The sequence below is a fragment of the Suncus etruscus genome, chromosome 15, assembly GCF_024139225.1.
Source record: "Suncus etruscus isolate mSunEtr1 chromosome 15, mSunEtr1.pri.cur, whole genome shotgun sequence".
Lineage (NCBI taxonomy): Eukaryota > Metazoa > Chordata > Mammalia > Eulipotyphla > Soricidae > Suncus > Suncus etruscus.
Window position 1 is genome coordinate 68,144,194 of NC_064862.1, and position 27,017 is coordinate 68,171,210.

The window sequence follows — 27,017 nt, forward strand, 5'->3', positions numbered from 1 at the left end:
TAGAGTATCATGTCATCTGCAAACAGTGAGAGCTTGACTTCTTCCTTTCCTATCTGGATTCCCTTGATATCCTTTTCTTGCCTAATCGCTATAGCAAGTACTTCCAGTGCTATGTTGAATAGGAGTGGTGAGAGAGGACAGCCTTGTCTCGTGCCAGAATTTAGAGGGAAGGCTTTCAGTTTTTCTCCATTGAGGATAATATTTGCCACTGGCTTGTGGTAGATGGCCTTCACTATATTGAGAAAGGTTCCCTCCATTCCCATCTTGCTGAGAGTTTTGATCAAGAATGGGTGTTGGACCTTATCAAATGCTTTCTCTGCATCTATTGATATGATCATGTGGTTTTTATTTTTCTTGTTATTGATGTTGTGTATTATGTTGATAGATTTACGGATGTTAAACCAGCCTTGCATTCCTGGGATGAAACCTACTTGATCGTAGTGGATGATCTTCTTAACGAGGCATTGAATCCTATTTGCCAGGATTTTGTTGAGGATCTTTGCATCTGCATTCATCAGTGATATTGGTCTGTAATTTTCTTTTTTGGTAGCGTCTCTGTCTGGTTTAGGTATCAAGGTGATGTTGGCTTCATAAAAGCTATTTGGAAGTGTTTCTGTTTGTTCAATTTCATGAAAGAGTCTTGCCAAGATTGGCAGTAGTTCCTCTTGGAAAGTTTGATAGAATTCATTAGTGAATCCATCTGGACCTGGGCTTTTGTTTTTCGGCAGACATTTGATTACTGTTTTAATTTCATCAATGGTGATGGGGGTGTTTAGATATGCTACATCCTCTTCCTTCAACCGTGGAAGATTATAAGAGTCCAAGAATTTATCCATTTCTTCCAGGTTCTCATTTTTAGTGGCGTAGAGTTTTTCAAAGTAGTTTCTGATTACCCTTTGAATCTCTGTCATATCAGTAGTGATCTCTCCTTTTTCATTCCTGATACGAGTTATCAAGTTTCTCTCTCTCTCTTTCTTTGTTAGGTTTGCCAGTGGTCTATCAATCTTGTTTATTTTTTCAAAGAACCAACTTCTGCTTTCATTGATCTTTCGGATTGTTTTTTGAGTTTCCACTTCGTTGATTTCTGCTCTCAGCTTTGTTATTTCCTTCTGTCTTCCTGTTCTTGGGTCCTTTTGTTGAGCATTTTCTAGTTCTATTAGCTGTGTCATTAAGCTACTCAGGTAAGCTCCTTCTTCCTTCCTGATGTGTGCTTGCAAAGCTATAAATTTTCCTCTCAGTACTGCTTTTGCTGTGTCCCATAGGTTCTGAGAGTTTGTGTCTTTATTGTCATTTGTTTCCAGGAACCTTTTTATTTCCTCCTTGATTTCATCTCGGACCCACTGGTTATTGAGCATGAGGCTGTTTAACTTCCAGGTGTTAAAGTGTTTCTTCTGAGTCCCTTTGGAGTTCACAAATAATTTCAGAGCCTTGTGGTCAGCGAAGGTAGTCTGCAAAATTTCTATCCTCTTGATCTTATGGAGGTATGTTTTATGTGCCAGCATGTAGTCTATCCTGGAGAATGTCCCATGTACATTGGAGAAGAATGTGTATCCAGGTTTCTGGGGATGGAGTGTCCTATATATATCCACTAGGCCTCTTTCTTCCATTTCTCTCCTCAGGTCTAGTATATTCTTGTTGGGTTTCAGTCTGGTTGACCTGTCCAGTGTTGACAAAGCCGTGTTTAGGTCCCCCACAATTATTGTGTTGTTGTTGATATTATTTTTCAGATTTGTCAGCAGTTGTATTAAATATTTTGCTGGCCCCTCATTCGGTGCATATATGTTTAGGAGAGTGAATTCTTCCTGCTCTACGTACCCCTTGATTAATATAAAATGTCCGTCTTTGTCCCTTACAACCTTCCTGAGTATAAAGTTTGCATTATCTGATATTAGTATGGCCACTCCAGCTTTTTTATGGGTGTTGTTTGCTTGGATAACTTTTCTCCAGCCTTTTATTTTGAGTCTATGTTTGTTCTGACTATTCAGGTGCGTTTCTTGTAGGCAGCAGAAGGTTGGATTGAGTTTTTTGATCCATTTAGCCACTCTGTGTCTCTTAACTGGTGCATTTAGTCCATTGACGTTGAGAGAAAGAATTGTCCTGGGATTTAACGCCATCTTTATTTCAAAATTTGGTGTGTCTTTTGGGTAGTCTTGTCTTAGATTAGGTCTTTCAGTTTTTCTCTTAAGACTGGTTTTGTGTCTGTGAAGTTTCTGAGCTGTTTTTTGTCTGTGAAACCATGTATTCTTCCATCAAACCGGAAAGTGAGTTTTGCTGGGTATAGTATTCTGGGTGAAGCATTCATTTCATTCAGTCTTGTCACAATATCCCACCACTGCTTTCTGGCATTGAGCGTTTCTGGTGACAGGTCTGCTGTAAATCTCAGGGAAGCTTGCTTGAACATGATTTCCCCTTTTGATCTTGCTGTTTTCAGAATTCTGTCTCTATCTGTGGGATTTGTCATTGTGACTAGGATGTGTCTTGGGGTGGTTTTTCTGGGGTCTCTTTTGGTTGGTACTCTTCGGGCATGCAGGATTTGATCACATATATTCTTTAGCTCTGGGAGTTTCTCTTTAATGATGTTCTTGACCATTGATTCTTCCTGGAAATTTTCTTCCTGGGTCTCTGGGACTCCAATGATTCTTAAGTTGTTTCTGTTGATCTTATCATAGACTTCTATTTTCGTCTGTTCCCATTCTTTGACTAATTTTTCCATTGTCTGCTCATTTGCTTTAAGTTTTTTGTCCAATCTCTCCTGCTGTATGGAATTGTTATGTATCTCATCTTCCACAGCACCAAGTCTATTCTCAGCTTCTGATACCCTGTCCCAGAGCTTATCCATTTTGTCATTCACTTCGTTTACTGAGTTTTTCAGGCCTGTAAGTTGACATGTTATTTCAGTTTGGAGTTTTGTCATTTCTGCCTTCATATTTTCTTGGTTCTTATTAGTGTTCTGTTCAACTCGATCCATGGTTTCTTGGAGTCTGTTGAGCACCTTCCATATTGCTAGTCTAAAGTCCTTATCTGAGAGGTTGATTAGTTGTTCAGTCATTATCTGGTCCTCAGAATTGTCATCTTCATTCTCTATGTCTGATGCTGGCCTGCGCTGTTTCCCCATTGTCACATTTGTTTTTTTTTTTTTTTTTTTTTTTTTTTTTTTTTTTTTTTTTTTTTGTTTTTTGGGCCACACCCTGTGACGCTCAGGGGTTACTCCTGGCTATGCGCTCAGAAGTTGCTCCTGGCTTCTTGGGGGACCATATGGGACACCGGGGGATCGAACCGCGGTCCGTCCTAGGCTAGGGCAGGCAAGGCAGGCACCTTACCTCCAGCGCCACCGCCCGGCCCCCCATTGTCACATTTGTATTGTGGGTTTTTCTACGTGTTGTAGTGGTATTCATTGTCTATATGATGTAGGCAGCACACTCCTCTGGCTCCTCCCTTTCTGGATGGGCTGACTTGCCTCTAAGGGAGGGGAGTCCTCCGTGGATGAAGCCTCACACTGGGTCAAATCTTAGGCCCGAGCATGTAACAGAGAAGACAGTCCAGAGAGAAATGTTTGCTTCTGTGATATAGCGCCGTTCTTAGTGTGATTTTTCCTTCTTGTTGCAATGGAGTTCTTTCCTTAGAAAGAGTGCACAGCCGCGTAGCGAAGCGGAGCGGCCGTGCTCCTCTGAGCCTCTTTTTGCCCCACTCGCAAGAGTTTCACGCAAGAGGACAGTAGACAGACATAGACAGGTCACACTCACAGTCTTTCACAGCTGAGCCCCACTGGGCCGGTGTACTTTCGCGGATTTTCCCCGCCTGGTGTCACACACAGGGAGCCAGCTTTTGCAAAGGATAGCCGGTTTTTATGCTCTGAAGTCCCTCCCTGAAAATGGCGTCTGGGCGAGCGAGGTTTCTGGAGGCTCTTTTTGCCCCACTCGCAAGAGTTTCACGCAAGAGGACAGTAGACAGACATAGACAGGTCACACTCACAGTCTTTCACAGCTGAGCCCCACTGGGCCGGTGTACTTTCGCGGATTTTCCCCGCCTGGTGTCACACACAGGGAGCCAGCTTTTGCAAAGGATAGCCGGTTTTTATGCTCTGAAGTCCCTCCCTGAAAATGGCGTCTGGGCGAGCGAGGTTTCTGGAGGCTCTTTTTGCCCCACTCGCAAGAGTTTCACGCAAGAGGACAGTAGACAGACATAGACAGGTCACACTCACTGTCTTTCACAGCTGAGCCCCACTGGGCCGGTGTACTTTCGCGGATTTTCCCCGCCTGGTGTCACACACAGGGAGCCAGCTTTTGCAAAGGATAGCCGGTTTTTATGCTCTGAAGTCCCTCCCTGAAAATGGCGTCTGGGCGAGCGAGGTTTCTGGAGGCTCTTTTTGCCCCACTCGCAAGAGTTTCACGCAAGAGGACAGTAGACAGACATAGACATGTCACACTCACAGTCTTTCACAGCTGAGCCCCACTGGGCCGGTGTACTTTCGCGGATTTTCCCTGCCTGGTGTCACACACAGGGAGCCAGCTTTTGCAAAGGATAGCCGGTTTTTATGCTCTGAAGTCCCTCCCTGAAAATGGCGTCTGGGCGAGCGAGGTTTCTGGAGGCTCTTTTTGCCCCACTCGCAAGAGTTTCACGCAAGAGGACAGTAGACAGACATAGACAGGTCACCCTCACAGTCTTTCACAGCTGAGCCCCACTGGGCCGGTGTACTTTCGCGGATTTTCCCCGCCTGGTGTCACACACAGGGAGCCAGCTTTTGCAAAGGATAGCCGGTTTTTATGCTCTGAAGTCCCTCCCTGAAAATGGCGTCTGGGCGAGCGAGGTTTCTGGAGGCTCTTTTTGCCCCACTCGCAAGAGTTTCACGGAAGAGGACAGTAGACAGACATAGACAGGTCACACTCACAGTCTTTCACAGCTGAGCCCCACTGGGCCGGTGTACTTTCACGGATTTTCCCCGCCTGGTGTCACACACAGGGAGCCAGCTTTTGCAAAGGATAGCCGGCTTTTATGCTCTCTAGACAATTTTTTTTAGGGAAAGATTTTTAAGACAAAATATTTATAGTACAAACACAGATACCGGCTCATCTGTGAGTTAAATGATGTATCCTTCAAAAATGAATAGATGGGTAATATTTTGGTGAAGGGGGTATTTAAGTCACACAGTCTTCAAGGTTTACTCCTGCTTTATGCTAGAGATCATTGCTGAGATTCCTGTGTGCTCCAACCCATTATTGCCAGTCTTATAGATTATTTCTTTTAGGGATCGGAGTGATAGCACAGAGATAGGGCTTTTGCCTTGCTTGCAACCGACCCCAGACTGAACCTGGTTCAATACATATGGTCCCCGAGACTGTCAGGAGCGATTTCTGAGCACATAGCCAGCAGTAACGTCTGAGCACTGTTGGTTGTGGCCCCCAGACCAATCCTTGAGCACTGAACCAGGAGTAGTTTATAGTACCACAGATGTAACCTTGAGTATGGTATGGCCTACACAGATTCAATTTCCAGTTCTCCATATCTGGCTGGGATCTCCATTGCTAAGCAATGCATGGCACATGAAATATTCATCCATAAAAAGGAAGCCTTGAATTTGGAGAGATAGTACAGTGGATATGGAGCTTCCTTGCACCTAGATGACTGGGTTTAATCCAAGCATCCCATATTGTCCTCCAAGAACTGCTAGGAGTGATTCCTCTCTGGTAGTGCCAGATAAAGTATGAGCCATAATTTTTGACTGGCCGTCTTTTGGCCCCACATGGAGAAGATGGTTTAGTTTGTTGTTTGTGGGGTTCAGATGCAATTGCAAATATCTCTGTTCTTTTTTCTCAGATTATTTTCTTCTGAATGGAACAAAGGCAATATAATCGAGTGCTTTCTGAGAGTTGCTGAGAAGTGCCCCTTTCTTCCAGGACTTTTGTTGTCTTCTCTCTACAATAATTCTTACTGCCAGTATACTTGTACTGTATATTGCTTTTTTTTTGTTTATTAAATTGATTTTCCTCAGGAGTCTGAGCATTTTTATGTGGCCTGACTTATGATATTTCTGAATGAATGTGTCAAAATATGCAGTTTCCTCTCAACCCAAGTTTCCTACTTCTTAGTGAGAGGAGTGGCAGGGAAACTTTAGAGAAGTGGGTCATGGTGATGGCTAGGATTCACATAGGAATCCTATATCTCAGGGTTCAGACCTGAGACAAAGTGAAAAGGTCCCTATCATATGAGTAATAGGAGGAGGGCCTTTCCCTCTTAACCCTCTGGCAGAACAAGATCTCTCCTTTGTTATGGGTTCTTTTCCTTGTAGAAGGAAATCCACCTCACTATTCCAAGTGGAAAACTTCAAGTCAGTCATCCCATTTCCACCTGTCTTCATCTGGATTCAGTATCTGTCAACTGTGGGTTCTCCATATGTCCCATATGCCTGCTTTCCATTACAGCCTTTCAATTGGGGGTGCTTATTGTCCCAACATCCACCACAGTCTTTCACTGAAGGTGTCTATGGTGTCCCATGACCCCATTGTCTACCATGACCTTTCCCTCAGTCTGATTCCAGCCTGGCTTTACTCTTCTTAATCTTATATGTCCAGTTATTCTGCCCTTTTGAGATTCAACAACAATTTTGAACTGTATTGGCTCCATATTCAAGGCACTTTGGAATCTATTTTTTCCTTCTATATCTACCTTCATTTTTGTGAGATTTGAGGAGAGAGAGAAGTATGCTTCATTTTTCTAATGCTTTTCAGAGTTGACTCTATGGGACTTCTGATGTCATGATAGACATTTACATTTTAGCAGCCATTATAGATACATGACATGATATAGATGATATATAATTTCTATATACTTTAGTTTTAAATCTTGATTTTTCCATAAATAAAAGCATAATTTTTGTTGCGAAATCTTTGATCACATCTCAAAATAGATTTTAAACAATAGTTGAATCAAAGGGTGAGCACTGGGGCCAGAGAGAAGTACAGTGGGTAAGACTCAGCTTACCTTGGGGCCGGGCGGTGGCGCTAAAGGTAAGGTGCCTGCCTTGCCTGCGCTAACCTTGGACGGACCGCGGTTCGATCCCCCGGTGTCCCATATGGTCCCCCAAGCCAGGAGCAACTTCTGAGCACATAGCCAGGAGTAACCCCTGAGCGTTACTGGGTGTGGCCCAAAAACCAAAAAAAAAAAAAAAAAAAAAAGACTCAGCTTACCTTGTTTGAATCTCTAGCATTTCATATGTTCTCCTAAGCACTGAAAGGAATGATTTCTGAGAGCAGAACCAGGAGGAACCCCTAAGAACCACCAGGTGTGGCCCAAAACAAACATAAAAGGGTTTGATTCTTGATACAATATTGTCAAATTATCTTCTCTAAACAATTCCTCAGTTGTTACCCCGTTTTCACCATTCTTTTATTTTTCTTCTATTTCCAACAGCATATGAAAGCAAAGCTAAACAAATCTCTCTTAGATTGATTTTTTGGGGAATAAACTATTATTTCATGTATTATATTAGTTGTTTGTTGTTCTAGTTTTATGGCTTTCCTGGTCATGCCTTTTTTGTACTCCCTATTAGTCTTTTCCATTTTTTATGCAGTTTATAAGTTTATAATTTACTATTTTATAGTGGCAAGGCTATCAACATTTTCCTTTGTAATTTCTTTACACTTTAACTTAGAATTTCTTTAACTATGAGGAATGAACAAAATATTTAGTATATTTCACTTTAGTTTCTGATTATTTGATTTTTCTCTTTTAACAAGTCCCCTATTATTCAATTTCAAGAATAGTGGAATTTATTCATAGAAAGAGCAAGCATCTTGTCTTATCATTTTAAGGGTAGGGTCTCTGCAGCAGTTTTCATATTGAGGTGTAAAGGTAGCAGGAAGGGTAGAGAAGAAAAGAAGAGAAGAATTGCACTTGGCATAGATGTACTTAGGAAGGTGCTCACATCCTGACTTTTCCCAAAAAGATTGAAAGAAAAAAACCCTGCCTTTCAAAGACAATTCAGACCATGAAAAATGCATATGCAAAAATAAATATTTCTGGAAATATTTTGACAATGATATAATTGTGTTACTAAAAAAATGAAGAGAGCAAGTTCACCTCTATAAAGTTTACTTAAAATTTATGAAGTTAAAAAATATCTAGAAACAGAAGAGTAATAGTACAGTGAACAGGGTAAGGCACTTGTCTTGCATGTGGCCAACCCAGATTCAATTCCTGACCCTACACATAGTCCTCCAAACCATGCCAAGAGTGATTCCTGAGTAGAGAGCCCAGAGTAAGCCCTGAGTACTTCCAGATGTGTTCAATAAACAAAACACAAACAAAACTCTAGAAACATGTGACATAATTAATATGGTATCTAATGCTAGTTTAAGTAATTTTTAATATATTTTTATCAACTTTTAAAATTTCTTTCAGTTTGAAGGCATCAAGTGTGTTTTAGGTCATTTCATTGCATGAAAATGCATCCACTTTCAATAAGTTTTCAGAATCACTCATTGACATTGGAGGAGATAAAACTTCATCAACACATATCTTGACATGCTTCCATGCTGAAATTAAAGAATGGATCTTATGATTTAATGAATACTAACAGTAACATTTTTTCCTAGGTGTAATTTTGGTTATGGTAGACATAAAGTTAAGTATGGAAATAAACCTACCCTAAACCCAAAACTTCAAATCATTGTACGTGAAAGTGTTATGGCAGTATTTTCAATAAACATAATAATATTAAATCATATTAATTTTTTATTTTGAGATAAAAGTAATTCACTTAAGCAGTGTTCTGCATTTTTTTATCTAGAATTGCACATAGACTTCTCAAGTTTAGAAATGCTATCTTCTGGTGCATTTTTTTTTTTTTTGTTTTTGGTTTAAAAAACTTGTCAGATTTATTTACTTCACTGCTTTGTTCTGAGGACTAGGTCTTTTTCATTTATGTTTTTAAATTGATCTTTCATTATTTTATCTTAATTTATTATTTAAATAATTAATATTGGCTTGTTTTTATAGTTTATTTTCTCTCTTTAAAAGTAATGAAAGCAAGTAACTATTGAAAGCAGCTTTTTTGCAACACATTTTTAAAAGAATTATCATTGTTTTTTTTTTATAAAAAGAATTACTTTTAAGATAGTCCATCTTTATCATTTTAATTTACTTTGAGGTATAACCACACTTGGCATTGCTCAGGGGCAATTCCTGGCTGTGCTCAAGAGGGATTCCTGGCATTCTTTTTTTTGGGGGGGGGGGTTTTGGGTCACACCCGGCAGCACTCAGGGGTTACTCCTGGCTCTATGCTCAGAAATCGCTCCTGGCAGGCTCGGGGGACCACACAGGATGTCGGGATTCGAACCACCGTCCTTCTGCAGGAAAGGCAAACGCCTTACCTCCGTGCTATCTCTCTGATATCTATCTGGCCCCGATTCCTGGCATTCTTGAGGGTACCATATATGGTGTCTTGGATTTGTTTTGTCTCAGTTTTGAGGTAACACACAAGGGTGCTCACCCTGACTCTGCATTCAGGGATCACTCCTGCAGGGCCAGGACACCAAATGTGGTGCTGGGGATTGAACCTGCTTGGCCATGTGTAAGACAACACCTTACCAGGTACCAGTGCCTGGAATTTGAAACTGGATCTACCACAGTACAAGTCTTCAAACAAGCTCTTATCTCCAGCCCTCATTTTAACTTAAAGTTTGACCTAGAAGTTATTTAATAAGTTAGATTAAAATTTCCAATTTTAATGAATAAATTCTGGGAAGTAAGACATAGCATATGATTACTTAATTATACTGTATTAGATACAGATGCTAAATATATCTTAAATGTCCTCACCCCAATAAGAAATGGTGATTTTATGACATAATTAATATGTACCTAAACTGGTTGAAATAATTTTTAATATATAAGTATATCAAATTAATACTTTGTTCATCTTAAATTTATCTGATATTATGGGTAAATTGTATCAATAAAGCTGGAAGTATGTAAACTTTAGCTTTTAAAATATTGACTATTACTGTTATCTCTAGTTATATTCAAATGTGCTCAACCTATATTTGAATGCTTACTTTATGGTCTTAAATTGATACATATTTTTGTAAAGCTATGCAGATATCCAAAAAGTAATTTCTGGGGAGTAAGGATGCATACACACACACATACAAACACACAAGTGAAAAACCTTTATAGGAAAATATATTCATTTTTTAAATTCCCTTTGCTTTTATATTTTTATGTTTGTCAAGGGTTGAGAGGTACCCTTAAGGTTTTTATTTTTGTGAAAAATGAGTTTTTCTGTATTTAATTTTTATTTTTAAACTATTTTTATATGATGATGTGATAAGGATATACAAGAATTTTATGGTTAGTATATTGTCATTTGGGGTTTGGCCCTTTTAAATTTAAAATGGCCATCATTGTGAATGCTTCTTATTTTGAGCTATATTGAAATGAGATTTTTTTTTTTTTGGTTTTTGGGTCACACCCAGCAGCACTCAGGGGTTACTCCTAGCTCTATGCTCAGAAATTGCCTCCGGCAGGCTCAGGGGACCATATGGGATGCCAGGATTCGAACCAATGTCCTTCTGCATGCAAGGCAAATGCCTTATCGCTGTGCTAGCTCTCTGACTCTGAAATGAGAATTTTTTTAGCTTTATATTAAAATGCATCCCTACAATTGAATCTGTAAACCTCTTTACTAAGTATCCTTCCAAAGACCCTTTGAATGCTCTCCTGCAGAGCTCCATTTTTTTCTTTGTTAGTGGTCTACATTTTCTACCTAGGTGCTCAGGTGCCCATTCTTCTTTCAAAGCCTAAAATGTCATGAGGATTTTTGGCCCTGTCAGTATGGTCCTCACTAATATGAACTCTTCCTGTTTGAACTCAGGATTGCTGACTAAATTCTGACCCCAGGCAAGCAGACCTTTATTGATTTGCCTACAAATGTGTCTTTTCCTACCGCTTCAGTTTTGTTTTCTGAGGCTCATCCCTTCAAGTAGCATTTTCACAGTCCCTGGCCAAAAATTTCCTGTGAATTGTGTCACAACAGCCCTGGCAGAAGAAGAGAAGGCAAAGAGAGAGAAGGGAGTTGTCTCTATTCTCTCTGCCTATGTTTCAAGCAGAGACTTTTTCTAGTGCTTCCTCTGTTTTCTTATGGACCTTTCTATGAAAGATAGGAAAAGGAAACAACCCAGAGGGGGAGAGGAAGCCCTGAATGTCTCATTCATTTCTAGTGGGGATGCTGACTGGTCTCGCCTTTCTGCAATTCCTAAATATTTAGGAATTGAGCTTCCAGCAACCAAACTTCTTGGAATATAACCCATGGACCAAAAAACAAAATGGAGAAGACATTTGCACCCCTATGTTCCTTGCAGCATTATTCACAATAGCCAAACAACCTAAGTGCTCAAGCAGATGACTTGATAAAGATAATGATTTGATATATGGTACATATACACAATAGAATATTACTCAATGACCAGAAAAGATTATGTTATGAAATTTGCTACTACTATGGAGTTATGGGGAATATCATGCTGAGTGAAGTTAGTCAGAGAGAGAGAAAAAGAGACTGAATCAGAATGATCTCTGTCATATGTTGAATATAAAGAAACATAATGTTGGAATAATGATTCCCAAAGACAGTGGAAACAAAGAACATGAGAATGAGTCTCCATTTCTCCAGTAAGAAACATGCCACTTGAGGGGGCTGAGAGGTAGCACAGGGAGGGAGCAATGTCTAAGATGGAGGAAAGCATTGAACCAGGAAGAGGAAGTGGTGCTGATAGGTGTTATGTTATCAATAACACTGCTGTAAACCACAGTGCAAATATTTTATAGATATAAAAAGTTCCTCTCTTGCAAGGAAGAAGATGAGAAAGGTAAGTAAGGGGAGGACAAGGGTCTGGATTTTGGTTTTATTGGTGATATATCATCATCCAAAATACAGACTCAACAACACTGAAAACATGAGATCTAAACTGAAATCACCAAACTTGCCTGTCAAGGTGGCAAGAAGGGGTTAGTGAAGTGGGTTGGGGTGGAGAATGACAGAGTATGAAAGCACTGGTGATGGGAGTTGACATTGGTGTTGAAATATTATATGCTTTAAACTCAACTACCAATATCTTTGTAAACTACAGTTATTTAAAATTAAAAATAAAATAAAATGTGCCCCTCTTATAGGCAGACTGGTGGGTAGAAAGGATTGGTAGAGGAAGTGGACACTGATGAAGGGATGGTGTTGAACAATGTATGCCTGAACCCAGTCATGAGTAACTTGGTCATTTCACTGTGACCAAATAAAAAACTAAAAATGACACTGGAAGGTGGACGTTTTTATGTTCCTGCAAAGGTGAAAAATGTGGTTAATGGCCCACCGGAGGCAGGGAGCATCTCTTGCAGTCTCCTCTCCTATTCCCTGCCATATATGGGGAGTAAGTCAGTTTGTGCCCTACTCAACAAAGTGACTAGATTTGTGTTCCTGCTCAGAACATCGATTGCAGAAGGTCTTCAGTGACAAGTCAAAGCTGTCAACATGTGTCAAAGGAGCTGCAGCCTTTACTTCCCTTCTACTTCCTCTACTTCCCAGTGTGGGCATTCTCTGCCACAAATGAAGGAGGAAACTGGTTTCCTAATGCGGAAGTGGCTAAGACACCTGTTAGGTACTCTGGGAGCAGCACCTGCTGAAGATGTTTCTGGAGACTGCAGACCCTCTTAGAGAGTCAGAGATAAGAGACTGAGGGTGTGTGTCTCCAGAGATGGGGGATCATGCAGCACAATATTCTGAAATAAAACACAAGGCAAAAATGTAAAAAACGTTATAGAAAAAGATTGATTTTATGATTTTAAGATTTTACGATTGATCTCATAAAAATGTACATGAAAATTTGATCTCATGAGATAAAAATATGAAAAAATTAAAATGTTTAAGACACTTTGAAGATAATATTTATCTAAGGTTTAGTGCAAGTACCTGGATATTTTAACCAGGAGGACATTTAATGCAAGGAGCTTATTGCTTATGTTGGAGCAGGGAAAGGAGTGGATTTGGGGTGGATTCCCAGAATGACTTCTAAGTAATTTAGAAGCAGCTACTTCGAGAGCTCCTCCCACTCAGACCAATACAGGTATGGATGCTTCTCCTGCTGTGTTCTTGTAGACCCTGGAAGCTGGAGCTGTGATCTAAGGATATAAAAGCCTTTCCTGCTCTTGATGCCATCCCCTTGCCTGCTGCTACATAGCTGAGAGCTGCTGAAGGAACAAAGAGTGATTTCAGGAATGTGCCATATTTCTGTTGCCATTCTTTCCTGTAGCAGCTGGAAGAGGTCAAGAAAAAGGCCTTTCTCTAGTAGTATTTTGGAATCAGCCTATATCCAAAGTATGAAAAGCAATTGTTAAATTTTCAGGAATTTTATTAAACAGCCACTCTTAAATATAAGTTTATGCTCTTTTTATTTTTATCATTTGGTTGTATTTTTGGACTATACCATCGATGCTAAGGGCTTATTGGTAGCTCTGCATTCTGGGAATGCTCAGATCAGGTGATAATATGGAGTTTTGGGGCTCAAACCTGATCAGCTGAATGCAGAGCAAGTGGTTTATCCACTATTTATCCTATCTCTATACTTATTTTCTGAAATGAAGTATGAAATTGCAGTTGAGTTATATTAAAAAGAAAATGAATAAATACCAAAAAGGCATACTTCCTAGTTGCTTTGTCATATTTTATTATTATCCATAGTTTTGTAATCATTTTAGTCTAATACTTGTACATGGAAAGCACTAGATAATGATGCTCTGTTTTCTTGTTTAATATAATAAAAATCTAAATTATAGCTTTTCAACTCTAGGTTCATAAAAATCATACTGATAGCTCAAAAATGGCCATGAGAGAGTAGCTACTATGGATACAAATAACTTGGATACTTATAAAAGTTATGAGTCAAAGGGGCTGGAGAGATAGCATGGAGGAAAGGCATTTGCCTTTTATGCAGAAGGAGGTGGTTTGAATCCTGGCATCTCATACGGTCCCCTGAGCCTGCCAGGGGTGAGTTCTGAGCATAGAGCTAGGAGTAACCCCTGAGAAGTGCTGGGTGTGACCCAAAAACCAAAAAAAAAAGTTATGAGTCAAGAATTTGTTTTGAACAATAAAAATGCCCTTTGCACTCTTATGTTCATGCAACTATTAACAATAGCTGGAAACAACCCAGGTGCCTGACAACAGATGAGTGACTAAAGAAACTGTGGTACACCTATACATTGGAAAATTATGCAGCAAAAAAAGTGAAGTCATGAAGTTTTCTTATGGAAATTACTATGCTGAGTGAAATCATCAGAGGGAGAAGGATATAGAGTAATCACACTCATTTATGGGATATAAGAAAAATAAAAGGCAGTATGGTAAGAATATCCAGAGACAATAGTGATGAGGGACAGGAGAACGAATCTTTGCCACAAAGTGTGGTGAGTGCAGTTAAAGTAGAGAAAAGGCCACTGTGACAATGATAGTTGAAACTTATGGCCCTGGGCAAAAACTGGTTTCTGAAATGGGGTAAAGTGATATGCATGGAAAGAAAGAGAGAGAGAGAGAGAGAGAGAGAGAGAGAGAGAGAGAGAGAGAGAGAGAGAGAGAGAACCAAAATGTCTGCCCCAGAGACAGGCAGAGGTTGGAGTGAATGGGAGGGGAACTGGAGACATTGGTGGCAGGAATAGTTCACTGGTGAAGGGTAATGTACATTCTATGACTGAAACTTAAGTATGAACAATTTTGTACCCACTATACTTAAATAAAGAATTTCTTAAAAAAAGAGATATTGTTTTGAGACCTGGCACATTACTGTTTTTATCTTATGTCTACAGCAAAACTTGTACAACTGCTTTTGACTATTAGAATAAATTCACATCTAAAATATGTGTGACAAGATAGTTAAATTTTTTTTAACATTTTCTATAGATGGAGTGTAATTGTGTTGAATAAAACATTAAAAATATTGAATATGGGGGTCTGAGAGATAGCATGGAGAAAGGGCATTTGCCTTGCATGCAGAAAGACAGCAGTTCAAATCCCCACATCCCATATGGTCCCTTGAGCCTGTCAGGAGTGATTTCTGAGCATAGAGCCAGAAGTAACCCCTGAGTGCTGCCAGGTGTGACCCAAAAAACAAAACAAAACAAAAAAATTAAACATGAATAGAGGCTCAATATATGTATTATAATAGTTGATAGGGGAACCCACTATAATTGCTGGGAGATCTTTTAAAAGGAAACCATCATAAAAATGGTGAAACTGGACCGGAAAGTGGGGAGTTCCTGCCATCGCATCGGGGAGGGGTGCTCCTGAAGGCCAGGCATGGCCACACATGACGCTGTTCTTAGTTTACTAACGTTAGCCTTATTTAGGACAAAGTCAGCCAGACACCTTGTACTGGACATGTGTCATACTGCAGCCAGTCCATTTCCTTTCTTTAGCCAGCCATCATGGTATTGTAGTTTAGGGTTTGATGGTGGTTGAAATTGATTTCTTGCTGGTTACTAAGGTGCCTGCTAGTTATTGTATAAAATTAAAACATGAAGAATATTTAAAAAAATTAGACTTGGGAAAATCCAAAATGAGTATTAATAGGTGAACAAGTAGACTTTTTATCAGCAATAATCTTCAGTGCACTAGGGAAATTATTCATAATTCTAACAAGTTGAACTATAATTCAAATGAAATTAAAATAAATATTTGCCCCAAAGAGTTTCCATTTATAGCTCCCCAATGAAGGAGTTTATAGAGATCCTTCATTAAGAAAGAGAAAGCGTCTCATCAGGGAACAACAATGGGCAGAGAGATTGGCAAATACGTAGAAAATCTTAGATAATCATCAGTTGTAAGCTGCAACAATAACAATGATAGTAGCTGCCATTTAGGTGAGATTTAAAAGATCAAACTCAAGTATTAGACAACAATAATGTGATAAAAACAAAGCAACACAAAAATGTTAAGCAGTACAGTGGCAATGGTGAAATGCAAAGTTATAGAAGTGAATATCTTCTATAGAGTGGAGTTAAATTTCTCTTTGCATGAGAGTGGGCTTCTTAGCAATAGACAGTAAGTGAAATGTGGCAAATGTAACTGTAAATGAGGAGACCAAGTTATTAAAGGACGCCTGTCTCTAGAATCATTTGCCCAGGGGAAGACAGTGGCCTTGTCATAAGAGCACTGTAATATTTCTGTGTCAAGTAGTCTTGTGGAGAAAGCCTTTGGTGAACAGTCACGTGAGGGTGCCATCTTGGAAGTGGAATCTCCAGCCCCAGTCACTCTTAATGCTAGTGACTTTTGACTACACAAGTTAGAGATTTTGGTTAGAATCTTTCAGCTCACTGACTTGTTTTTTTGTCACTGGAGATGATAAATATTGTAAGTTCAGGGATAATTTATTATTTAGCAACACATATAACCTAGTTAAGTGGCAAGTATTTTTGTCTTAGTATGCAATTAGAGTAATTTCTGCATAAGTCAGTGATAAAGAGTTCATTGCAGAAAACTCTTTTTCTGTCAATTGGATAAAGGTTAAATAAACTGCAATATATTTAAAAATCAAATATATGAGTAATTAAAAAGTAAATTAACTGGATATATGTGTATGGATTTGAATAAACCCCAAAGTCAAATATAGCATGAAATTTGCAAATTTCAAAATCATGTATGGTGTGCTATGATTTATGAAACTTAAAAATATGCACAACAATGTTATAATTTATTCTAGGTCATTACATATGAATGAAGAAAAATTAAAAGCATGAATGAGAGGGATACATTTCATCTCAAGAATAGAGTTGTTAGTATGGAGAGAAGTAGAAGAATAAAATCACTGGGAAGGATATCAATGGAATGCTTTTCTTTAAAAGAAGGTTGAAATTGATTACGGCAAATATTAGCCTTTGTTCAGTCTGGATAGTGGGTGAATGGTGCATTACATTGTTTGCTGATTTCTGGGTTACTAGAACTATTCTTTTTTGCCATTACTGTAGATTTTCATTCTCTCTCTGATTTGGAGCTTCTCCTTTGTTCTGTAAAGACCTATTCTGATTTCGCATGACTCTTGGTCTACTTTTTTCTTTGTATTGCTATCTCTTTACTCTGATATTTCCTCATGAATTTTCATTTGTATATAGATGCCCTGTTTTTTTGTTTTTGTTTTAAGGTCACATAAAAAAAACAAAAACATTTCTTTTTGTATCATATTGTTTACAATATGGTCTTTGCTCTGCATCTTAAAAATTCTTCCATCTTTAAGGACCAGAACTTTCATACAGAACCCCAGGTTGCTATTTTCTGCTTACTCATTTCTGTCTTACTGGATCTTACGTGAGCTCTATACAAACTCTGTTTGCCAGTTGGCATGCCTACAAAAACTAAAGAAGGGAACACAATTGTTTACTAAGGGCACAGGAAGATGCCAATGTCTAGCTGGCAGCACCTGGTGAGTCTTTGTTGAAGATGGGATCGTCTTGTCCCCATCATTTAACTCTTGGACTCTGAGGAGGACACATAAGTTTTGGGGGTATATGAGGACTTCTGGAGCTTCTTTTTAATCAAAAGCAATGTATGAAAAACTAATCCTATAGCTCATCAATCCTAGGACCCTTTCTTATACCATCCTTTGTAGGACCCTTACTTTTGTTTCTACCCATGATTTGTTCTGGGAGATCTAATCCTTGAGCAGCTAGGGGGAGGGGCTACTGATTTCCAGCACAGCAAAGGGATGTGGGAAGCTCATTTGGTTGCTTTTTAAAAGCAGTTTCAGCATAGAAGGGTGAATACCCAGAGTTATGACTGGTCCCCGAAATAGATATAAAGCAAGATAGTTTTTAAAATATCTTATCTTTATTTTCTTATTGATTGATTAATTGGTTGATTTGGCCACACCCAGTGGTGCTCAGGGGTCACTCCTGGTTTCTGCACTCAGAAATTGCTCTTGGTAGGCTGGGGGATCATATGGGATGCCAGGAATTGAACCCAGTCCCTCCAGGTCAGCTGCATGCAAGGCAAATGCCCTATCACTGTGCTATCTCTTTGGCCCCTAAAATCTCTTATCTTTGACTTTGTTATTTAGTCTGAATTCAAAATGCCCATACACATAGATCGCCATTCTAACCTTTTGTGCATGGACTCTAAGGGAGTTTTCTTTAGCATAGCTTTGGCATTATCATTTTCTGTGTCTTCATGGGTTTTTAAGGGTTGACTGAGCTCTTTAACTTGTAGAGTTTAGAGTCAATGTTGCACCCTTTTGGGTAGGTGAAAGAGTTTTTTTGGGTCAGATTTGCATGGACTCCGTGCATACTACAGGCACTTTGCAGAATTCTAAATTTTATCTGACAGCTTACATCTTTCCAAAGTTCATCTAAGACTTTATACAGCACTCAAGTTCTTTGAAAAAGTTGTGTTCTAATGAAAAGGTGTTCAACTGGCTATGAATCACAAATCACATTCTCAGTAGCGTTATTTCTGAGGCCCCTTGGAATCATGTTTTGACACACTTTCCTTCCCCCCATAATAATGTATGTGCTTACAGAAATGTGCTTGGGTCTTTGGTGCTATAGGAGAAAGAAAAGAGGAATCTGTCTGCATTTAGAACAAAAACAGTATGTGTCAATTTATAGAAAGGATTTACTGTAAGGAATTGTCTCATGACTTAGAGACTGAGAAGCTGAGAGACAATGGCAGGAAAACATTAATATCTCCTCTCAACTAGTCAGCCAGAGAGAATGGATTTGCCCTTGCTCTGTTTAGTCTTTCATTGGGTGACAAGAGGTGTAAATAATTCCTCACACTTCAATCCTAAGGGAAAGGGGAAGTGGGTCTGAAACAGGGCCACTACGGGAAATAATCCAAACTAAGCTGGACCGAGATGAAACATGGGTCTGGACACCTTTCTGTCACATGGAGATAGTGCAAGGCTTACCGGAACTGCAGTCTTTATTGGGAAGAAAACCACTCCCATGGTTGGAGAGCAAGTTGGGGTACAGGGCCTATCCAGAGGTTCTTCCTGCCCAGGTGGGTTTTTGATATGTAAAAGGGAAGCCATAGTTATTAAGGGAAATGAAATCTGATAAACCATACTGTGTAAGGTAAAGACTAATTCCAACAAAGAGGCCCACCTGCTTTGGCCCACCTTGCGGTCTACTTTAATTCCAACGTTAATTCCATTTAGAAACACCCTTTTAGACATACTCACAGTAATATGTAATTCCAGGATACTCTGGTGTAACTCCACCCTGGATTTAGGTGTAGCTACCTGAGACCCACCCATTTCTGGGAGGGGTCTTGGGAACCAGATATTATGTGTGACCTTACCTGCAAGACCCCACCCATTCCTGGGAGGGGTCTTGGAAAAGGTAGATAAGCCTTTGAGCCAGGGGATTAGGGGCGTCTGCCCTGCTGGGCTCTCCGGCTTTTGGGTCTCTTGCCTCTTTTGGTCTTTGACTAGCATGGAGGTCAAAGGAAAGATGGCTGAAAGGAGTTAAGATGCAGGGCTAAGAATAGCAATGCTTGAAAGGTTATAAGATAGGCCACACACATGTGGTGAATAGGGATGAATAAAGTTGATGCTTCCTGATGCCTGCCTGTGAGTGAGTTAAATACCCGTCGCTTTCCTGAACCCCAGACCCGCCGGCTGAATGGGGGATGAAGCCACGTGGCCGGGGCCTAAGGACAAAGGCCTCTATCCTTCACCATCCACTTCCATCCTTATACATTATTAATTATTTGATTCAACATATGGTTCATGGGGGTTGCGGAGCCACGTGGCCTGGGATGGCAGAGAAGAATCTCTCCATCCATCACCATCCAGCAACATCTTTAATTATTTGATTCAACACTCTGGGACCCAGTCAGGTTAACATATATTAGAGCTGAATTGATAGTGTAGTGGGTCAGGCACTTACTTACCTTAAGCCAACCTGGGCTTGATCCCCAGCTCACTGAGCCTTGCCAGGAATACTCCCTGGTTGCAGAGCCAGAAGTAAGCCCTGAATATTGTCAGGTGTGGTATAAGAAACAAGATAAGACAAACAAGCAAGTTTTTTGTTGTTTGTTTGAAAGGCAGCATCTTAAGTCAATATGAGGAAGACTTCTGCTTCTTACTCTGGTACAGCATGTTTTCATGCCCTTGACCTTGAAAGCAGCTAGCACCCCTTCTGTTTTTAACCTCAGAACACCTTGTCCTTGATGTTTCCCTGGCAGTACACACATCTTCAGCTCTGTTGCTGTCCTCACAGCCCCTTTCTTCTGATGCAGCCAGCTGTCTGCTGCCTTACCACCTCATCTCCCAGAGTGCTCAAGCATGGATCCCTTAGCACAGTAGGGTGTAAATCCAGTCAGCTCCCCTTGGAACCCCTCAATCAGGTCTTTGCTCCCCTCCCTCAGCACCTGGCTAGTGTATATTTCCTACTGAATCCAGGACCTAGTTTGTTCTGCATTTTGCAAAAATGAATAGTATTTGCCAAGGGTCATGTCATGTCATGCCCAATGCTTTTTCAGATATTATCTTCTTTTCCATGTATGAAAATACTATTGAGTATCTATGAAGAGCCAATTTTATAGAGGAGGAGAGTCTTGCAGAGTGAAGTAATAACTTAAATGAACAAGAAAAAAACTAGGATTTAAATCTAACATTGTTCTCAATCACATGATCCTGTGTCTTAATTGTGAAACTATTTACATAACTAACAATCATTTAACTAGTATTTCTCAATGAGAATTGTAACCTCTGAATATGATAACATGATGGGGTTTTTGTTAATTTTTCTCCTTTTAAGGACTCATCCTCACATTTTAGTTCAGGTCTGTACTGTCTTAGCTATTGAACTTGCATGTTTTTATCCCTGATCCAAAAAAAGGGATGCTTGAAGCTTGGGTTTCCCCATGTGGCTTGAAGTGAAATGTAGTCCTTAATTGCAGCAGCTGTTTTTAACTTACTTGTGATCATGCTCTTCCCTTTCCTGAATATGACTTTATTTATCTATATGAATGGTTCAATTGCACATGTTTTCTCTCCCACTAGACTTGGAGCATTTTGGGTGCAGAAACTGGATGAACTAAATGTGTACCTAATTTTGTAAGCTGCTTTTTTGAGAAGCAAATTATGTTGGTCTGTCGAGTAGGATTTGCTCGTGACTAGCTTTCTTTGCAGAGTAGTTACAATTTCTTGGCTGAGCTAGTAGTAGTTGGGGTTAGAAGAAGAAAATTGTAATCTGAGCTATGAAAATGTATGTGCCAGCAATTGAGCTTTGGAACTCCAGGTTAAAGGTGATAGGGAATGGGGAGATATTTACAAAATACTGGAAACTCAGAGGAGTGGCAAAGTAGGAAGGTCTGTGAAAGTGTTTTCACCACCTGAGGGGCTCCTGACCAGGTGTTATTGGGTGTACATCTTTGAAATGATTTTAGGAAGAAAGTTTAGGGCAAACAAGTGAGACTGGCTGGGCTGCTCAGTCTTCAGTGAAATGATCATGGTACAGAGCTTCCCAGATGACAATGGCTTTTATAAAATGGAAGTGGCTCCAACTTTCTGAGTCTTAATTTTAGAAACTGGCCTGAGGATTAACAAAATCTCAGAGCAAAGAGGAGAGGGTAAGGAGTGTGCATTTCCAGACTTAGAGCTAGCATTCTGTTTATGTGAAAGGATCAGTGTCCTGGGGGTTCGGGAGGGTTGGCTCATTTGGTGAAGGATGGATAAGTCCTTAGAGGGGGACAGAGGTGATTTTGGGAGCAGAACTGCATCCTGGAATGGGCCAGGATAAAATTTCTTGTCCTCCAATGGCTCTTGCTAAGCCAAGTGTCTGCTACATTTTTGGGGGCCTTTTTTGGTGAATGCTGTCCCAGTTGTTAGGATGAGTGAAAGGAACTTTGATAGAAATAGAGAAATCAGGAAGTGTGGCCTACTTTTCGGGAACGCTAATGAATTCATTTTTAGACATCTTGAGTTTGAAGCAAGAGTTTGACTTCCGGGTGGAAATGTCTGGAGCTTAGCTGAAGCTGCTTTGTGGAAATGGCTCTTGGGAGCCAGCATTGTAAAACTGACCCTTTCCCGAACCTGCTGAATCTCATCTCCTGGATTAAACTCTCAGCATGAGAGGGTGGGGTGTCCTCTGGGCTTGCTACCTAGTCTACCTACTGATGACCCTGTGAACAGAGGGCATAGACACCCCATTCCCCCACTGCCTGCCAATTCTTCCTTGAGTCTGTTTCTGGAACAGATTAGTTTGTGGGTCCTGGAGACATGACCTTCAAGTTTACTGTAGCTTACAGATTGTTAGACAAGAGATTTTTCTCTAGGATACTGGGGAGAGGGGAGGCTTATCTTGAATGCCATTCTCATGGGGACATTCTCAGCCAGCAGAGTTCTGTGTAAAGGTAGTCTTAACTCCATTCTAGAATTGACCCCAGAATCCCCACCTATTCCTTGATTGTGCCCAGAGGCTAGGTAGACCCCCCTCACCCCCATGGAAGCAGATGGGGAAATGCCCAGTGGTGAAGCCCCACCTCCAACTACTGGCCCTTCCTTCTCCCTGCCAGCTCCCTTTTTTATTCATGCTGCCTGCAGCTGGGCCTGCGGAACCATAGCTGAATAGCAGCAGTGCCTGTGCTGGCTGTCCAGGTAGCAGATCCCAAGGGAGCCTCACTTCCATCCCAGAAGGCTGATACAGATTCTTTGGATGAAGAGAGACATCTCATTTCACAGTAGGTCAGGTATAAGAGTGTCAGGGTGACCAGCCATGAGCGAGCACAGATATTTTTTCTCCTAGTCTGTGCACCTTTTCATGCCTGCACTTCTCTTGAGCTGGGGAACTGTAAACTCATCATGGCCATCGCAGCCATGATGGCCAGTCCCTTTGCAACACTGTCTGATTGGACGTAGGGTCCCTCTCTGAGAGGTGCAAGAAGGGGTGTTGGGTTAAAAAAAGAGAGCAGAGGGGGTGCTTGTTTGCAAGGACAACTAAGTTCCACTGCATAATGGACTGGGGGCAGTGAAGTGGCACATAAAGAGAAGGCTGGAGAGTCCAAGATCACTGGGACTTGGATAGGGAGCAGGCAGGCCCAGGGGATCCTGGGATTTCTGACTTTCCCTCTGGATATGTTCTTGCTATTTTAAAATGGTCAGTTGCCATCTGAAATAGGGTGATTTTTTTTTTCCAGAATGGTGAAGTGAAAGGGATGCTGATGCCTGCCCCTCCCTACCCCTCTTGTCTTGTGCACAGGGAGAAGATGCCCTTCCACCATGTGACTGCAGGCCTGCTCTACAAGGGCAATTACCTCAATCGGTCACTCTCTGCAGGCAGTGACAGTGAGCAGCTCGCCAACATCTCTGTGGAGGAGCTGGATGGTAAGGAGCTACCCCATAGGGGAGGACAGTAACTTGGAAGCCACCTGTGACTTTTGTGTGTCTAAAGTAGGCACGTTGGTTGTGGCCAAGTCCAACAGTGGTGTGAGTGAAGAGTTTTGAGAGAAAGTCTTGGCTTCTGTGTGGGGACAGATGCTAACATCTCAACAGGCTGTAGCAGACATATTGATTTTCTAAGAGATTCACTTGGGGGTGGGGGCTTCAACAATCTGAGGGGATTTTCCTGTTTTTGGAATACCTGTCCCCAATGATACCAGCCCATTTCTACATCATCCTTAATGATGGGGCCCAGCTGCAGGGGAGGTTGATGTCCTGGTAATGACTGTCTATTGACTTGTGGCCATGGTGTTTGAGTTCTGCCCAGATCAGAATCATCTGGAAACTGTACAAAGGTGGAAATGGACAGTAATTAATTTAATTGCTCATATTTCTTTGTTACACAGTCCATCACTGGGTTTTGAGGGCAGGATCAGGAATGGAAACAAGTCTGAAGACATGATGACTAAACCCATCCTGGGACAGTGCCCTGTTCTGCCCTGGGTCTACCAATCCCTTTGCTACAGAAAATGACAAAGGGCAGGGAGGAATTTTTATCTAAAAGAGACAATTGTGTGGATTACCTGGGTGCTACATCTGCAGAGGCCAACCAGAATGAATCTGCTCCCCACCCCATGTTTTGTGTTTTGGCAGCTATGCTCCTTATAACACTGTTTTAAAACATAAAATTTAAATTTGTCTTCTAAAACAGAGGAAGTAAAAATCACCCTGATGGTCCATATATCTGCTTTTAAGTGTAAAAGACTGAGCCAGTGGGTTATTTCTTACCAGAATAGGATCAGGCCAATTATGGTCAGAGAAACTTACTCTCCTCTTAGTCCTAATGACAGGTCCTGGACTGGTTGCTCCTGTGTAATCTCTCTGTGTGCTGCAGGTTGGCTTCTTTGCAGAAGGAGCAGTATAACATAGAGCTTGTGCTCTGGGCCCCAGGTGTACCTAGGTGAGGATGCAAGAGTGAAGGGGCGGTCTGAAGCATCTCATGGAGATCTAGGCTGAGGCTGGAGTTGTAGAGATCAGTGCCTGTGCATCTTCTGGACTTTAGCAGCTAGAGGACAATTTAGTGCCAGATCCTGAGCCTGACAGCAGTACCCTGACACTATTGAAGTGAGGCTTCCTCAGGATATTCCTTCCACAAAGAATTGGGGAAGAGGCTCAGAATTCAGTCCCCTTGAGGTAGATTTGGTAATTATCTGTGTGGCTGACTTTTATGTCTGTCCTCTGGGTCAGTGGGCAGTTAACAGGAGGGGCTTGGAGTATTTGTGTGAAGCCTAGTGCAAAGATGCCAGGGAAACCAAGGAAAAGTCTGAATACTTGTATACCTCTGGAAGAGGCTCCAGATCCCGTAGTCTGGAAATCATCCGTAGTTCATACCTCCTCTTCCCTCCTAACTGCCTTTTCAAAGCACTTTGGACTGAGTTTCTGCCTTTTTCCTGCTTCAACCCTTTATAGTTGAGCTGTCCTGTTGCATAAGTAATTGCTTAGTGCTAGAAGTTTCTGCTGATGGGTGGGATAGGGGCAGGTCCCCTTACCTGGTCAGTTTGTGTCAACAGGACAAAATTCCCTTTTCCTTCTGCATCAAGGTCAAAGATTCCTTCCAGTCTATAAAATTAATCTCCACATAAACCAAGCTGTCAGGAGAGAACCATAGAGTCCGTCTCAGGAAGTAATTGGAAGAAAAGACTTTAAATATTTGTTTAATTTTAATTGGGGGGGGTGCTTCCCATGCCCAGGCCACTTCTAGAGATTCTTGGCCAATATGGTCAGTGATTCAGTTTGAGAGCTGGGGTAATCCCAGGATCACACCCGGCATGGAGGACCATGCATTGCTGGGAGGGAACCAGGGTTGGTCATACCCAAGGCTTGTTCTGCCCCCTAGTCCCATGACTTCATTTTTTTGAAAATATCAAAATGGAAGTGCTAACTCACCTTCTCAAGGTAACCTAACAGCATGTTAGTACTGGGATGCAAAATGTCACCGACTTCCAATTTGTTCCTGGAAAACTTTGCTGTTCCTGACACTCTACCCCGCTCAGAGTCTTCCCTGGACCCTCACAACACCTTTAGCTGTGCTGCCATCACCACTGTGACGTCTTGGGTGAGAGCTTGACTAATGATTGAGACTTTGGGTGGGTGGAGCTTGTTCCCATTCAGATACTAGGACCTCCTCAAGAGAGCAGGGGTGACTATGGGCTAGGGCATACCCAAGTTCCTGCTAGGTCCCTCTCTCAGCCATCTGGTTAGTTGTTTTCTTTGTTTCTTCCTCTTCATTGAGATCCCAGAGACACATCCTCTTTGCCCATTTGAAACACTCTTCAGGGTTTGGAGGAACAGGGAAATTGCTTGCAAGAAGGGATGCTCACAATTTTATCTGAGAAGGCTGATGGCTCAAATACTCTTCTCCAGAGGAGATGATAAATCCTACACCGTAAGGCTCATTGTCTGACCTGAGTGGGAAAGATCTCTTGGTGGCTCTGCTCAGAGCTGGGAGTTAAACTCACCAGTGGGATATTTATCTACCTGGCACCATTGTCTGACAGCCCTGACTTGTGTGTGAGCCTTGAGAACAAAGTCATTTGTGCAGTGTAGAGAAGCTAACTTAGCAGCTCCTAGGAGGTACCGACTCTTTGTCATGATTGCTACCCATAAAAAGACATTTGGCTCTGACTTCTTGTGCTTCTCCTGCAGCTTGTTCTAAAAATGCAATGCTGACCAGTGAGGCCAAGAAGGAAGGCTGAGTGCCTTCGTTGCCACTTTCTTGGTTTTTGTTGTCATGCTTATGTTGTCTGCATTCAAGAGTGATTGAGTGATAGCACCATATGATAAAAGGGGAAGCTTAGAAATAGAAACCAGAACTCCTAGTATAAAGTGGATGAAAAAAACATGACCACAGAGGAATAAGAATTACCTTAATGTCAAGCTTCCATCATGAGTGACTTTATTGCTGTTACAACCTTTAAATATCTCATTGAAAGCATGTTTATTATTTGTGTTTAAATAGGAGCTATTGGACTCATCATAAAAATATTTAATGTGCAAGTACATTGTATTATTATTTCAGAAATGGTGGAGACTTTCAAGTTCTTTTCTCTCTCAAATTTCTGATGACCTTGGAGGCCCTGTTTCTACAAATTATGTGCTGGTGGCTTATGATAATGATGATTTTCACTGAAGGGTGAGCCCATATTAATGTTCATAGGCAGAAAGTAAGGACAGAATATTGTTTAAAAACTCACCATATTATTCCCACAGAACCTGTTTCTCTGGATTTTATTCTTCAGAACTGCTTTGTGGCTATCGGCAGGAGTGGTGTCTTATGTGAAGAAGATTGAAGATTATGCAGCACAAAATCATGACCTTGACTTGACTTGGGATATTTGAGTAAAAGGAGTTACCAGTGACCATTTCTATCATAAAACAACCTTAATATTGTGTCATTGAAACATTCCACTATAATAGGCAGGCATCCTAATAGGACGATTAAGGTAAATAAGCCTCATAACCCCTTTCCAGATAGCTAAGGGGGACAACCTTTTGAGCAGAACTGCTCTGCAATATCCATCTGGATTCTGAGCAAGATTTGCCAGA

The 27,017-nt window shown here is 40.9% G+C and overlaps 1 protein-coding gene across 5 annotated transcripts in view; it reads left to right on the forward strand.

Annotated features, from left to right (window-relative positions):
• CALN1 (calneuron 1) overlaps positions 1 to 27,017 on the forward strand; it is a 524,903-nt gene that overhangs the window by 149,275 nt on the left and 348,611 nt on the right. For 3 of the 5 annotated variants that reach the window (XM_049789558.1, XM_049789557.1, XM_049789556.1), the window contains exon 2: positions 23,233 to 23,357. In XM_049789558.1, coding sequence (XP_049645515.1) covers positions 23,240 to 23,357 — 118 coding nt within the window. In that variant the 5' untranslated portion in view covers positions 23,233 to 23,239. The remainder of the gene's footprint in view (positions 1 to 23,232; positions 23,358 to 27,017) is intronic. The other 2 variants (XM_049789559.1, XM_049789555.1) reach the window with 1 other exon arrangement.